At 35.1% G+C, this 16,589-nt stretch overlaps 1 protein-coding gene across 1 annotated transcript in view; it reads left to right on the top strand.

Annotated features, from left to right (window-relative positions):
• Positions 1–10,312, top strand: part of LOC121387396 (cilia- and flagella-associated protein 65-like) — a 53,521-nt gene extending 43,209 nt beyond the window's left edge. The window contains exons 35-43 of the mRNA XM_041518499.1: positions 293–436; positions 1,099–1,215; positions 2,818–2,958; positions 3,409–3,486; positions 4,525–4,727; positions 5,152–5,271; positions 6,342–6,633; positions 7,767–7,897; positions 8,586–10,312. Coding sequence (XP_041374433.1) covers positions 293–436; positions 1,099–1,215; positions 2,818–2,958; positions 3,409–3,486; positions 4,525–4,727; positions 5,152–5,271; positions 6,342–6,633; positions 7,767–7,897; positions 8,586–8,763 — 1,404 coding nt within the window. The 3' untranslated portion in view covers positions 8,764–10,312. The remainder of the gene's footprint in view (positions 1–292; positions 437–1,098; positions 1,216–2,817; positions 2,959–3,408; positions 3,487–4,524; positions 4,728–5,151; positions 5,272–6,341; positions 6,634–7,766; positions 7,898–8,585) is intronic.
• Positions 10,313–16,589: the final 6,277 nt, after the last annotated feature.

Below are 16,589 nucleotides of genomic sequence, written 5' to 3'. Positions count from 1 at the left end.
TAATGGTAAGGATTGTCTGTTAATTCTTTTAGTTTAATGGTAAGGATTGTCTGTTAATTCTTTTAGTTTAATGGTAAGGATTGTCTGTTATTTCCTTTAGTTTCATTAGATATAAAAAAAAAAGAAAAAAAAAAAAAAACATGCACATTTTTGTGATAATCAGCTGTTCTGATTTACACATTTTGCGTATGATTTTCTTTTGTTCATACCACAATGAATATAAAGAAGTAACAGATTATCCTTCCATAATATTATGTTTTTAAAAAGCAACGATCGTGATTTTGTCTTGCAGCTGCTGTACCTGTCTCACGAGCGCGTCTCGTTTGGTAACATGCCGCTGTACAGCAAAGCCCGACAGATGCTCTTCTTGATGAACCGGTCAACCAAGCGACCCGTGTCTTTTGAGTGGCATGTTTCAAACCAGGCCGACAGCAAGGTAAGTCATGCTCATCAACACTGTTGATTTTTGTCTTAACACTACATTCTTTTCTGTCCCCTTTTTTTTTTTAACTTTAAATTCATGTACTGACATCAACCTCTGCAGTTGCCCTTGGCAATCAGTAATGCCGTGGACATTGATGTGCAGGTTTTAATTCTCTGCAGCACCTTTTTTTTGCTGTAGACTGTATGATTTTGTTCTTTCCATGGCATGTTTTTTTTGCATGGACATTTTTAAATTACTGCGGTTGCCCAGAGAGTAAATACCTCGCATATGAATATATTGTGTACAGTCAGTTGTTATACTCCAGTTTGTACTGATTCTTAAGTGGCCCATACATAAGAAATATAATTGCACAATATTGATGGTATTACTGACTGTTATTGATGGTCTGCTTAGAATACTGTAGACATCGAATTGGGTTCATTTGTATTTGACAGTTGTTCAGTCAAATCACAGATACTATCCATAGTCCAGGAATCCCTATTTTCACCTTGTAAATATGTAGTGCATACACTACTAATGAATACATTAATGCACACTGATGTTGTTGATCCATTATTGGCTGACTAATTTTGATAAAGTATTGATAACAAAATATGCAGACTGAGATGTGTTTAGGTATTGTTCAGCAAACATTCCTTTCTTTTAACTTGCAGGTATTACACATTACACCAATACGAGGTCACCTGCAGCCAGGCGAGATGTCCATGTGTCGCGTGCTCTTCATTGCCATGGGCGAAGCATCCTTCTATGACCTTGACCTCATTTGTGAGGTAAGTCTGTGTCAAAGGAACTGTTACAGTATTAGCCCAGGTCTTTACATTTCCGCAGAAAGAAAGCAGTAGCTATTGGATGACTGGGATAGGAAGGGATGGCTCATTGGAAGATTTTAGCCATTGATTGGCTGTGGGATTTGGGTGGAAAGTGTCATTGGCCAGAGGTCAGGATAAGTAATTATGAGAAGATAAAATGATCAAAAGTTTCTTCAGTTTGGTTTGATGGATGGGTGGGTTAGATGTAAAACAGAAACTGAGGGATGGAGAGATTTTCTATGTGTTGAAGATTGTTATATACAGTCGAACCTCGATAACCCAGACTCCGATTATCCGGAAACCCCACTTTCCGGACAGATGAGCGACAAAATGAAACGGCTACTTTACAAATTTATTCGTTAGTCCGGATATTCAGCTTTCGGATCTGGATGGTAATAATCCAAAACAAAGTGTCAAGAGTAAAGGAAATTCGCTTCATTTAACCAGTTACTGCTAAAACAACAAATCCCCTGCCTTCAATAAACGCGACCAGTTAAGACCAGTCAGGCAATCCACACACGCTCTAATGGCTGCAAGGGGTTTTACACCTCTTGTTTGTTTTACACACTTATCGGTTCGGTGCACTGCGTTAGATATACCACTCTATGATCCTGTTGTGTTTTATAATTTTTAGAACAGTCAATTAAGGGTAATTAACTTTCAGTTACTGTTACAATTGGTCGACAAAAGACAAATGGTCAGAGTTAAGGGATATCACATGGGTTTTTTAATACTTATCGAGAAATGCACATTTTGTAAGAAATTTCCTTTGATCGATGTTCCATTTAATTTAATGCTTCTTATCTTAACAATGTCCACTCAATTGAGGATAATCAATTTTGAGTTACTGTTGCCATCTGGTTGGGGCATAGAGATCAAACTTTTAAGGTTTTGACACCATTTTTTGACACCTAACTGTCGTTTTGAGACCGTGGGCGATGAAAACAATCTCGAACTTGTTCTTAAAATGCAAAGCTCTTTTATGTCAAACTGTTCTATTAGACAATGCCGTATTTCAGATTACTTTGTGAAATATTGACCCTAGGTTTGTGCACGTGTGCATGTGATATTGAAGATTCAACAAATAAGTGATTGTATTTCATGCTTTTTTTTGTTTGTTTTTTAAATCTTTTGTAATCAAAGGGAGACTACTCTGGACATGATTCAGTAGTCCGGAAATTCGTTTATCCGGTCAATTTGTGGGAAAACCATTCTGGTCGGATTAATGAGGTTCGACTGTACCCAGATTAGTTTGAGAAAAGGAAGTACAAACAGAAACTGAGAGAGTGGGTGATTTTCTATTTTATTTTGACATCATTATATACTTGGGTTATGGATAAGTTCGATGGGGAAGTACAAATAGAAACTCAGGGATGGGGAGATTTTCTATATGTTGAAGATTGTTATATACTTTGGTTATGGATGAGTTTGAGATGGTGGGAGATTTTCTGTATGTTGAAGATTGTTATATACTCAGGTTACTTATGAGTTTGATATGGGGAAGTACAGATGGAAGCCGAAGAATGAAGAGATTTTGTATACATTGAACATTGCTATACTCAGGTTACGGATGAATATGAGATGGGAGAGTACAGACGGAAGCTGAAGGAATGGGAAGACGAAAAGGAGAGACAGAAGGTCGAATTCATTATCACCGAAGATGACTTGGATGCAGACAAAAGAATTCCAAATGAAGTGGAAATCGTAAGATTAAAATCTACTTCAGTTCTAGGGACATTTGTTTTCCATAGTGCAGTGTATGAGAATTAGAGAGAAATTTGTTTATACTCATGTGCATAATTGGTGATGAAGAGTACTGAGATGGCAAATAATGGGCTGGAATGTCATTAAAATTGTGCACAGGCATCATTAAATATCAAGTCTTTGAACAATGGTTTGAGATGTAATTAAATGATGTACTTAGGTGTCATTAAGTAATGATGGCTTATGGTGTTATACAGTGTACTGAGATGGCAAATAATGGGCTGGGATGTCATTAAAATTGTGCACAGGTACATGTATCATTAAATATCAAGTCATTAAACAATGGTTTGAGATGTCATTAAATGATGTACTTGGGTGTCATTAAATGATGGCTTAGGGTATTATACAGATATCATATATATATATGCATGTATTATTTTTTTTCTCTAGACAAGACCAGACTCTCATCTGTCATCCAGGGAACGCAGCCGAGGAAGCTGTAGATCAGAGAAGCTCACCAGATACAAGGTAACTCACTTGTCTTTAGCTACATTTCCAGATATACCTTTTTCCTGACCATTTTCCATGAATACACAAATCCGTGAATTACCAAAATATGTCTGTGTTTCCGTGCTATATCTTAAACCATGCGTGATCCGTGTTCGTGAATTTTTGACGATTTTTCATGGATACATGATCAAGGAAGCTTGGAATCCCACAACAAATGACATCATACGGAAGAAAGCGTCATCATCAAAATCAAAGTCTGAAGTGACCAACGTTCATACTGTGTCCTGTTGAAATTAATTTCTGTCATTCTGCCTTCATGGATGGGTATACACACACGGGTATGGAAACGATCAACATGGATACATGATCAAGGAAGCTTGGAATCCCACAAGAAATGACATCATACAGAAGAAAGCGTCGTCATCAAAATCCAAGTCTGAAGTGACCAATGTTCATACTGTGTCCTGTTGAAATTAATTTCTGTCATTCTGCCTTCATGGATGGGTATACACACACAGGTATGGAAACAATGAACATGGATATGAATTTGTGGCTTCATGCAATATGTACACGGGAAAACGTACATATAGAAATGTAGCTTTACTCACAGTTACTGTCAACACACTTAACTTTATTACTGACACACTCAACTTGATTAACAACACACTTTTCCCACCTTCATCAATTACACTGTACATATACTTTCATGCAACATGCTAGTTCTGTTGCCATGTGTTTTGTTTTTTTTCTTCAGTTTTTGTTTGTTTGGGGTTGGGGTTTTTGTGGGGGGTTTCTATCCCACTGCCCCCTTTCCTTTCTCTCCTTTTAATGCCATCTCATTTCTTACCGATCTGGCAACTCCTCCTTCCTATCTTTCAAATTCTTTCGCTGTCCACATCCACATCCCAGTCCTTGTCTGTCCAACCGTGACATGATAGAGACTTGTTTCTTGTGGATATCCATGCCACACACCGGTCATATCCCATATGAGTTTTATTATCACACACACATTAACAGAGAATCTAAATAATCTGATGTATTATTTTGCTTGTACAGACACTGCCGCCCATCCAGGTGAAATCGGCTGATGAAGAGAAGTGTGCAGAAGAACAAAGGAAGAAAACCGAGAAGGAATTGTGGGTGAAACCCGTACTGCCACGCCCCTTCCTTCTCCACCTCGGCTTGACGGTTCGAACCCACGACGTCGAGGATTTCCAGAGCAACTTCCCAGACGAGTACAACAACTTCTATATTGACAGGTACTGGTCACTCATATGGATCATTGTCCTTAAATGTTCATGCATTATTCATCACCTTGGGTTTTTTAAAACAATATTAATTAACTGTTAACTGTCACAGTTAGCTTGGCATTAAAATTTCACATTTTGTTCCATTTCTTATAAACTATAAGTCCTACATGTACATCAATGAAACTTGGTTTAAAGTTACTTCTATGAATGTTCATCTCAATGCATGTTTTACAAAAATTAAAATTAATTAAATTAAAATTTTACTTTTTAAAAAAATGTTTAATTCATTAAGCTGTTGGTGGGGTTTTGGGGTTGGGTTTTTTGCATGCATTGAGATAAATGTCTATGGATACAACTATCATCTACACTGAATACCCATTAAGTTTATGATAGGTGAGACATTTCATTCTGCTGAATTCGTGTTTCATTCTAGAGTGCTGAGTGAAAGTCAGGAGAAATCTACTGAGAAATCAGAGGAGAAACCTGCCACGACGTTAAGCTGTAAGCAGGCGGAGGCGAACGTAGTGGGTCTTGTGCTGAGTAACGTTCTGAGGTAAGTAATGTTGTCGGAGTTTTTAGCTCCAGCCAGTGCATCATGACTGGTACATCAAAGGCTGTGGTATGTGCTATCCTGTCTGTGGGATAGTGCATATAAAAGATCCCTTGCTACTAATGGAAAAAATGTAGTGGGTTTTCTCTCTAAGACTTTTTGTCAAAATTACCAAATGTTAGACATCCAATAGCTGATGATTAATAAATCAATGGGCTCTAGTGGTGGTGTTCGAATAAAACAACCATTTCTTTGTTGTTTAAAATGCAGGTTAAATATATGCGGCTCTATTTCACTCTAAAATGTGTTATCGTCACTGTAGAAAGTGTTATCTTCACTGTAAGAAAGCCGGAACTATTTTGCTGCTGGCATTTTAAAAATAAAAGTAAATTGCCAAAAGTTTTATAATGAATAGAAAATTTCATGTTTTTTGTCAAATATGATTTTTATCTCACCGAGTGAAGTTTGCAATCATATCACACTCGTCACGCAAGCGCGACTCGTGAGATATGATTGCAAACTTCACTCGATGAGATATAAATCATATTTGACAAAAAACATGAAATATCCTCTATATATTATTTAAATTAATTTTCAAAACTGGACTGTCTTTGTGTTAATTACTTAAAATGACAATGATTGAATTCCTATCGTCAACTTTGGCCTGGTTTTCTCACAGATTGAAATTTTCACTCTAAAATGTGTTATTTTCATTGAGTGACTGATAACACTTTTAGCTTACGAAAGATATAAGAAATCATGGATATTCTGAAAGAAGTAAAATATGTTTGTAGCCTTAATCACTAATTAGTAAATCCAGTTTTGCTGAGACAAAAGCAAAAACAATATCATTTACTTTATTATTAAAGACTGAATATAATCCTTTTGTCTGTGCATTTATATGTTACGGGTCAGAAATATTTTTAAAAATAAGTAATATGTTTTTGTGTCTTAGAATTTTGGCATTGTTCAACATAGTTTCATCCCATTTCATATCTGTTCTTCTTCAGTACAAACGGGCTGTAAACAATTTATTGAGTTGTCATCACACAAGCCTTTTGTTGTATTTTCAGAGGTCTGCTGGACGACTCAACGTTTTGCGAGGCTGTGAAGAAAGTGATCGTCGAACCAATTCCCTATTTCTGCCAGTTCCGCTCGAGTCCAGAGTCGGTGCCACCATCAGTGATATCGATGGCATCACTGGTATCGCCAGTGTCGCCACACCATGCCCCACTTACGGTCGAGTTGGCCCTGGCAGGCGGGGAGGTTGCAGAGGAGACTAGTGATGTTCAAGAAAGCCCGGAAGGCAGCGACAGTGACAGAAGATGTCTGTCCAGTGTGAGCTTAGACTCTGGGCAGGTAAAGGTGTGTACCATAGGAGTTGCTTTGCTTATTATTGTAGGCCTCAAATTCGGCTAATTTGACCGCAAGGCCATTTGGCCTAGACCGATGGAGATTTTTTGAGGGCATTACGGCCAAAAAGACCATGCAACAATGCGGAATTCTAAATCTGTCTTTATATAACACAACAGTATACCCATTCAAAATAAAGAAGCTTGAACGGTTTCATGTTTTTTGTAGTAAACCAACTTGCAGAGGTCGCGTTTGAATATGACCAGCAATTAGTAACATGCAAAATAAGGCACAAATAATCACTAATAGCTAACCACTAACCCACTGTCCTGGACAGACAACCTACATGTATGATGTGTGTGCCCAGGACAGTATGCTTGAACTTAATTGGATATAAACATAAAAACATGCATATAACTGAATAGAAATTATTATTAATACATTTTGTCAGTAGTCGAAACTTCATTTATGTTATGGGAAAACAGGTCTTAAAACATGCAGACCCGTTAACTGGAAATAACCAGGCAAAAGGGACATTCCTGAGTTTGCTGCAATTTGTAAGATGTTATATTTTTTAAAGATTCTAATTACATATCAAATATATTTTTCTGCATAAAATGTTAGTGGCTGTATATTAAACATGTTTCTGATCGTTCTAATATTTGTATTAGGTTAAATGTCAGTTTATTTCTTAAAATAATTTTTTTTGTACGTACAAAATTATTTGAAGACGAAATCCAGTTTGGACTTCTTACAAATATTAAGATGACCAGAAACACATTGAATATACAGACACTGATATTCTAAACAAGAAAATATATTTAATATGTAAGTTTAATCGTAGAAATATTTTATTACTCGGAGACATCTTACAATGCAGCAAACGCAGGAATGTCCCTTTAAGTGTAGGTGTTTAAGCAATGTAAATACAGGTGCATGTGATTACATGTATGTAAGTCAAAAACAGGCTCTAAAAATTCAGCCCATAAACATTTTCATTGACTAAAAAAAAAAGAAAAAAAAAAGAAGAGGAATAACTTGTCTTTCTTGATTAAATGATTGATCACCACCCCTACTCCCAAAAGCATTATGGAATATATTTAAAAATATTTTATTATTTTAAGTATTGTGTGTTTATGTTGCAGTCTCCAAGTGTTGGCGCGACCTCGTCGGCCCGATCTCTTCTTGTACCGTCCTCCACAAAGTCACGGTCTGAGGTACCAGCCAAAGAGATTTACTCAGAAACTAAGCTCAAACGGAAGAACTTCATTAAAAAGTGAGTTGTGCCAACACGTTGCCTCTCCATCAGTGGAACATTTGTTGAACAACAGGATCCGAGATGGCAGAAATATTTCTTTTTTTTTTAAATCTCTCTGGTGGACCAGTGCCAGTAAAACCAGAATTTCAACTAATCCATCAATCTATATGACAAGATAATATATTTCTAATACAAAATTCAAATTATTATTTATTAAAAATAAACATTGAAATCTCCTTTTTGTTGCAGCTTTTTTTGTACTCTTTATATTGATATAATTTAAACATTTACAGACTAAAAAATAAAATAAAATTACTGATGGTGTATAAACTTTTAAAGATGGTGTATAAACATTTCAATATGGTATATAAATATGTAAAGATTTTGTTTAACCATAATGAAATTTTGTTTCAACATTAAAAGATGGCGTTTAAACATTTAATAGACTGTTTAAACATTTAAAGATTTTGTTTAAACATTTTGTTTAAACATTTTAAAAAATAGTGCAGAACATTTAAATATTTTCTTTAAACTTTTAAACATTTGTTTAAACATTTCAAAAATAGTGCACAACATTTAAATATTTTGTTTAAACTTTTAAATATTTGTTTAAACATTTCAAAAATAGTGCACAACATTAAAATATTTTCTTTAAAACTTCTAAATATTTTGTTTAATGTTTTCAAACTATGATTTTATTTTTCAGATCACCTGACTTTGGAAACGTTGTGGAGTCCATTTTTGAAAACACCATCTTAAACATCATGGCCGAATCCTTCGGGGGCGAGTTCAGCATCACATCTCGACCGCGATTTGTTGCTCTTCCCAAGCGATCGAACACCAGTCAGAGTGCCAAACTGAGCTTGGCACAGCTTGAACACTGAACATCACCATACTGCCCAGACTTGGAAGTCGGACATCATTCTTCATGTTCTTTTTATTAGGGTTACTGGTAACAACCAGCAGACACTATTTATCCCGAGTCTATTGTGGTGTGCAACACAATGAATAACGAGTTCTTTTAAATGTGCGATTGATGGTGAAAACGGTCTGTGATATAAAACAAAAAAATCTTAGAAAATTGTTGGAAATATTACTTATAAATATGTGTGAATTGTTAATGGATTGATGTTGGATTTTGAAAAAAGAAAATCCGAAACAGATTGACGTACTTTTTAATTTGTGTTATTTTGGACTGATCTTAGGAAAAAAATAATCAGAACAGTGAGCTTCAACAGTATTTAAAATACAAACCGTCCTAAAACCCAGCATTACAGCTGTTCAAGATCAATGTGATATAAACATTAGTTAAAAATGTACAATATTATTGACATGATGTGTGTGATATGGAATATTTCTTAAACATCTATTGGTGAAAATACTGTGCGAGATTTATAATATGACATACCATGTAGTATTCTAGAAAGGCTGGAGATCGATTGGCTGCTCCATCTTGACACCCTACACACCAAGTCCAAACCATTCACTAAAATTAACACTACTGATACCATTGGATACTAATTGTCTTACACATGGCAGTATTCGATAAATGTTGGATATGGATTGGCTGCTTCACGGCAATAACTTACACACCAAAATGTACACTAATGATGCCAGTACATACTAGTTACCTTGACCATGGCAGATTCAACAAACACTGGAGATCCATGGCGATCACACATACACATTAAAAGCACATTACATTCCAAAACAACTTTCAGCTTAAAACCAACATGTCTTTAATAATTTCATTGGAAATACATGTATTTGGTATGAACAGTACTTTTATTTTCATGCATATGAAGAATTAAAAAAAATTCAGCTTCCTGTAAATAGAGTTCCATGAATTGTCAAAATGACCAGCATTCTGATAATAGTTGAGGTGGGGGTCGGTTCAGCCTGGTGAAATTCTTTCTTTATGGAATTTTAATACAGGCACTAAAATGATATGTTTTGTGTGTGGTGATAAAATGTGTCTTTTGTTACTATATGGAATAAATCTGTAATGACATTTGCCTTTATGAATATGTATAAAGAAAACATTGGCCAAAATTTAAGCAATTCAAAGACTTGTGTGGAAATAAAAAGATACAAAAAACACTTAAATTTCTTCATATTGATGTGTATTATGTAGAGGAAATATTGGTAAACAAATAGCCGATAATTGTGTTACTAGTTCTTTTTAATTATCACACCATGTACATCTGTATTCAACAAATGACATATAGTATTTTAAATATATATATATATATATATATATATATACAGATGTAAATCTTGTATAGACAACGATATGCGGTAATATGTATGTATATGTTATATACATGTAACTTATTTTTGTAGATGAATATCCATCCTATTGTACACACATTTATGTATATGTATTAAATCATGAGTGAAATGTCTTAAGTTTAATAAAATATTTAATTGTAATATGTTTTAAAATGTTATAACAGTACTACACAGGTTTTTAGTAAAAAAAAAAAAAATATATATATATTTCTTTTTTTTAAGGTTTAAAATATCATACAATTGAGAATTAAAATGTGAACTGTCCTAAACCTAGCACTACAGCTGTGTATGAGATTTGTGTGATCTACATTAAAGATCAGCTGGGCCTGAATGCATACAGGTTGTTTAGTGGGAGTTTAGCTTAAACCAGGGATAGCCTTACACTTACACCACTGTTGGTATGCATACAGTCGGTTTAATGTAAACTGTTGGTTAATGTTAAACCGGTGTTAGATGTCTGAATGCATACAGGTTGTTTAGTGGGAGTTTAGCTTAAACCAGGGATAGCCTTACACTTACACCACTGTTGGTATGCATTCAGTCAGTTTAATGTAAACTGTTGGTTAATGTTAAACCGGTGTTAGATGTCTGAATGCATAAAGGTTGTTTAGTGGGAGTTTAGCTTAAACCAGGGATAGCCTTACACTTACACCACTGTTGGTATGCATACAGTCGGTTTAATGTAAACTGTTGGTTAATGTTAAACCGGTGTTAGATGTCTGAATGCATAACGGTTGTTTAGTGGGAGTTTAGCTTAAACCAGAGATAACCTTACACTTACACCACTGTTGGTATGCATACAGTCGGTTTAATGTAAACTGTTGGTTAATGTTAAACCGGTGTTAGATGTCCGTTTGCATAAAGATGGTTTAGCCTAAACTGTGGAACAAATAACCCCAAATGAGTTGATTAAATTAAACCTACTCATAGGTAGGTTTAACGGTGGTTTAACATGAAACTGGTGACATGGGTTGTGTTTCTGAATGTTCTATACCGTCAAATTGTCACATTAATTGTATATATTTTATTAATACATTGTTGTAATATGCATCAGGACCGTACATGGAGAGGGTGTTTGGGGAAGAGTATCCACCCAGTGGGAAGAAGGTGTTTCTTTCCGATTCATTGCCACCAAAATGTTCTGCAATTAACCTCGCACATATTCTCACACCTTGCACGGGTTCCATAGCTACATGATCATTTGGCGGGTCCTCGGCTAAGTCTCCCTCAAAGTCTGATCTTTTCTAATGTATTTACAGCAATGTTTTGCAACACTACAGTTGCAATTTAATAGCAAAGCTAGTTTCTTATTTCAGCCTAAGCGTGTAGTGAAGACGCAAATCGTTGCTTCCAAACACCAAATATCCTTTCAATGTGAGATCGTGTACGTCTTTGGGCACCATTATATTTTCGCTCAGCTTGTGTGACAGGGTTGCGAAGAGGTGTCATTAGCAGGGCTTCTAGAATTTTATAAAAATCCACTAGCCATGGGATCAGTGATTTTAAAAATATACTAGCCATGATTAAAAATTCACTAGCTCTACTTTAAATAAATACAATTTTACTATTACATGTAGTAATAATCAGATATATCACCTAAAGAGGGAGATAGAGTTTAAAAAACCCATTATATTGGGGGTGGGAAGAGGGGCAGGATATTCATATTTACAAAATAAGACTTAAATGCAGCATTTGATAAGATTTTTTTTTGACTAGCCTTCGGGCTAGTTATAATAGTTAATTACTAGCCCAACACTGAATATAACTAGCCATGGGAGTGGGGCTATCATAATCTTGAAGCCCTGCATTAGATCAGACACCTCCCATATGATCAGTTATGGGACTGCCCCTAAGAAAAGGTTGGATCATTGCAGTACAAAGAATTTATTATTGCACATGTGGAGAAAAGTTGATCGCACAATAATACTTGCATGATGTGGAATGGACCATCCCATCTTCCTACATGCATGTGCTATTGTTCTCACAGTCATTTTTTGGTGCATCCAAACTGGTACATAGTGCTGGAATCTTATCAATATACACTTTTAGTTCGATTTTCTTTTATCATAAAAATAAAAGCAAAAAAATAGTATGCTAACATCAGTCAAATTATGTATAACGCAGGATGCACTCGCCTTTTGCGAACACCTATCATCATCATTATGATTAGTCCCCTACCGGTCCATCTGGAAGGGACTATAGGTTTCATTTTGTGTCTACAGGGTGTATACTACCAAATCAAATCCCATAGACGACAATAGTAACATATGTGGCTAAAACTCCTACCTGCAACGTATCAACCAACATAAACGCCACAGATATAAATGCTACCACCCCTCACCCTTAAAGTGAATCACAAAAAAGTGGGTGTCAAGCTGCTCATTTCTGAGATAACAGGTAGCGTCTATGACTACCCTAGTTCCGCACAAAATTCGAGTACTTTTTTTTACAGGTACCCCATACATGTTCCAAGCACAAGGCTACTTGACACAGTGGTACTAGATGAAATAAAATTGCATACATTTTTAGCCCAGATGAATCTTCTTTTTTTTTACAACCAACACACTCACATTTATAACCAATCGCAGGACTTGTGGTGTTCACTTCTCTATCAAAAGTTCGGTGCACCTCGAACTTTGACCCAGCCGGAAGTTATTTGGTTTAGTACTACCTATAAGGTAGCTTTATCATGTACTGTCACTGATCAAGTTTAACTTTCATGGTGATTTACCCATTTTTCACAGATGTTTGGCACTTGAATTTAGGAGATAAGAAAAATTGGTGGGGACATGTATTGCTTTAGCAGTACTCTTGACAATGTCTAAAAGATAAGTATAAAAGATAAGTATAAAAGATAAGTATAAAACATGACTACCTGCTTTCTTTGTTAAAAAACATTACACTAAACTAAGGATTAAGGCTATATGATAGTTTATCTTATTCTTAGTTTTGTTAAAACTACTTGAGTATACCATTTTTGTTAATCCACAAACAGTAGATTAACTAAACTGAGTTTAGGATAAACCAGAGTTTACTTAAACAACCTTTGTGCATTCAGGTCCAGGGGCCTAATTCACTAAACTCTTGCAACTTTGCGATCTCGCAGTGCGATGCTAAAAGACTTGCAAAGAGGATGCTTTGCAAGTCTTTTTGCATTGCAGTGCATTAACGCAATGTTGCGCGAGTTTAGTGAATTAGGTCCCTGAACGACAAAACCGTAATAGATGATGAAGGCCACATCTCTGCACAATGCAGAGTCAAATGGGTATTTCACAAAATAGTGGTCGATTCCATTATTCTCCATCTAGTGTCTCGTCTATAGGGAGACCGCCACTCCTGAGGAGATCCTTTACTGAAGATTTCATCCCTCTTGTACTGCCCAGAGGACTGCCAATCCCAGACTAGTTTACTAAATCAAAACTAGCACAGGACAGAGCTCATTGGAATAAATATAACTGTGATGATATGCACTCATGAATCACTGTCAAAATGGTGATATCAAGTGTTCACGAAAGGTGAGCATATCCTGCCCAACCAGTGACGCCAGTTACGAGTACTGCCACCAAAGCTGTCAAGATGTTATATATATATATATATATATATACACACACATATATGTGATATGCATAGCACATTATTGACATTGAGAGAAAAGGGAAACCTGCTGCCATGTCATAAGCTACTCCTTTTTATAAAGTAGCAAGGGTATATATTTTATATGCACTTTCTCATGGACAGGGCAGTACATACCACAAGTATGATGCATATGCATACAGGCTCCCATTTTTGTTTGGGAGGGGAGGAGGTAGGCTGATTTTTGCCCAATTTTAATGAAAATGCCTGAATCTGGATAACAACATCCATTCATATTGGCATTACTGCCACACAGCTATTTTGGGTTGTAAAATCACTGCATTTTTACATGAATTACAACTAATATTGTGGGTAGAATGATGGAAATTCATGGTAAAAAGGGGTAAGGGACGTAACCCAGTGGTAAAGTGCTCACTCAATGCGCGATCAGTCTGGGACCAATCCCCGTCAGTGGGCCCATTGGGCTATTTCTCGTTCCAGCCAGTGCACCACGACTGGTATATCAAAGATTGTGGTATGCACTACCCTGTCTGTGGGATGGTGCATATAAAAAAAAACCCACCTTGATGCTAATCAAAAAGAGTAGCCCATGAAGTGTGGTCCTCAACCATATGTCGGACGCATTATAATCGAAAATAAAATGTGTTGAGTGCGTCATTAAATAAAACATTTCATGGTAAAAAGGTTTCAGGCCAGCTAATTTTTCCTGAATATTCCTATCGTTTTTGCCAGCATTTGAAGATTAGCTCCAGCTGTGGGAAGGCAGTTGCCTTCCCCATCTTGTACTCTTACACTTTGATGAACCAGTCACTGTTCGAGTTCATAGTGGGCAGTCGATCCATCAACCCTGATATATAACACAGTTCAAGATATACAGGAAAATATAACCAGTACCACACACGTGTCATAATAATTTCACGTGATTTTGGCTTCCCCAGTGTAACCGATTATCAAAATGACTTATATTTTTGGAAAGTGAAGTTTCATCATCTCCTGGTTAAAACTGAAACATTTTCACATGGACCTTACTAGCCTATTCATAAAAAAAAAATATATATTAATTATGGATAATAAAGAAACTATTACACTCGTGTGTTGTACTGATTTTACAAAAAGTGTGTCAGGATTATGTATTGCCCTCACTCTCACTCGGGCAATACAAGAATCATGACACAGGTTTCGTAAAATTAGTACGACACACAAGCTTGTGTAATAATCCATATCTACATGTATGTATATATTAATATTCAACTGGAGCAGCCACTGCAATATCTTCAGAGTTGGGAGGGCCAATGGCTCCCTGCATCTTACCTGTTTCCGATTGCTATAATGCCCAAAGCTAAGAGAAAAACACAACACTATAAATCTGCTTATATGAAAAGTTTAATAATTATTATCTCAGATCTACATAATACTCTGTGTCAACTAACCACAGACCCATTCTGTTGTTACTGGAGTAATAACTATTCTTGTAGTTCACACAAATCACAGATTTATTTTTATGTGAAACCTTTCTGCCATTTTAAGATGAGCAATAACTGTGTTCGACAGTAGACTAATACACATATATCATCAATTCAATACAACAATTCAAATGTAATGAACAAAGTTAGCCAACTGTTATCTGTTACTTTATGGGGTAAATTAATTTTTAAAAAAAATAATAATAATTAGAAGAAAAAACATTGAATCCATAACTGTTTTAACATATATGTAGGGTGGCAGGTAAAATTTTAAAAATAAATATTTGTTAATTTATTTTTAAATCAATATGCATGTACATCTTATTAAAAAATATAAAAATTAAAGTGATAACCAAATAAGCAACTTCTTCAGAATGTGGTGGAATTATTAGAAATCTTGCAGCAAAAAAAAAAAAAATTATTTTTATATTTATACATTGAAGTTTTAAAAAATGGTGATCCCATAAACCAACAAATAAAATTGGTATCAATATCAATTACATTTTTTAAGTAACAATGTTGTAAAATGTTAATATTTCCAACTATACAATATATAGATCTCAGAGATACTCCTTGGTGACTACAATAACAAATTAAATGTTTTAAAAAAATGTATCTGGAAAAACAGTTATGATACACAAAATAAACACTTTGTGTCTAAATTGTTGTCAATTTGTCATACAAATCTACCATAACTATGTTTACATTAAAGCGCAAAATGTGTGTTAAAAACTGTCAAATTATAACTCTGGTGTACCTACTATTATTTAAATATACAGAAACACACTACCTCTTTAAGCAAACACTATCACAACTATTTGCAGACGAGTACCAAGGGTAATTGCACAAGTACAATTTTCCACTGCTTCATATGATAAAATTGTGTAGCAAATGGAACATGTATGTCAATTTGTTTTCAAAAACAAAATACACTGAAATTTTAGTGTTTTCGATCTTATTATTACTTAATAATATCAAACTTTTTAATCTAAATCATTTAATTTTTTAATCAAAGTATTCATTGCCAATTAATGTTTGGGGTTTTTTCCTCCTTTTATCTTGGTTATTGGTCTGTTTTCCTCCTTTTATCTTGGTTATTGGTCTGTTTTCCTCCTTTTATCTTGGTTATTGGTCTGTTTTCCTCCTTTTATCTTGCTTCATGAAAGTGTTGTAAAGTAGTACTAGTGAAAAATAATGATCATAATTAACTGATAATAATAAAAATAATGAAATTCTGGATTTAAAAGAAATTATTTTGGCAGCATGATTGCAATCATTATGAAAGTCAGCAGCATATTCATAATCACAAAATTACCATGACAACTGTCTGCATGCAATTTCCATGGAACCAGATTATGCAA

The sequence above is a fragment of the Gigantopelta aegis genome, chromosome 13 (assembly GCF_016097555.1).
Source record: "Gigantopelta aegis isolate Gae_Host chromosome 13, Gae_host_genome, whole genome shotgun sequence".
Classification (NCBI taxonomy): Eukaryota; Metazoa; Mollusca; class Gastropoda; order Neomphalida; family Peltospiridae; genus Gigantopelta; species Gigantopelta aegis.
The sequence above is the reverse complement of the archived record's forward strand: the minus strand, read 5'-3'. Positions and strand labels throughout refer to the sequence as shown.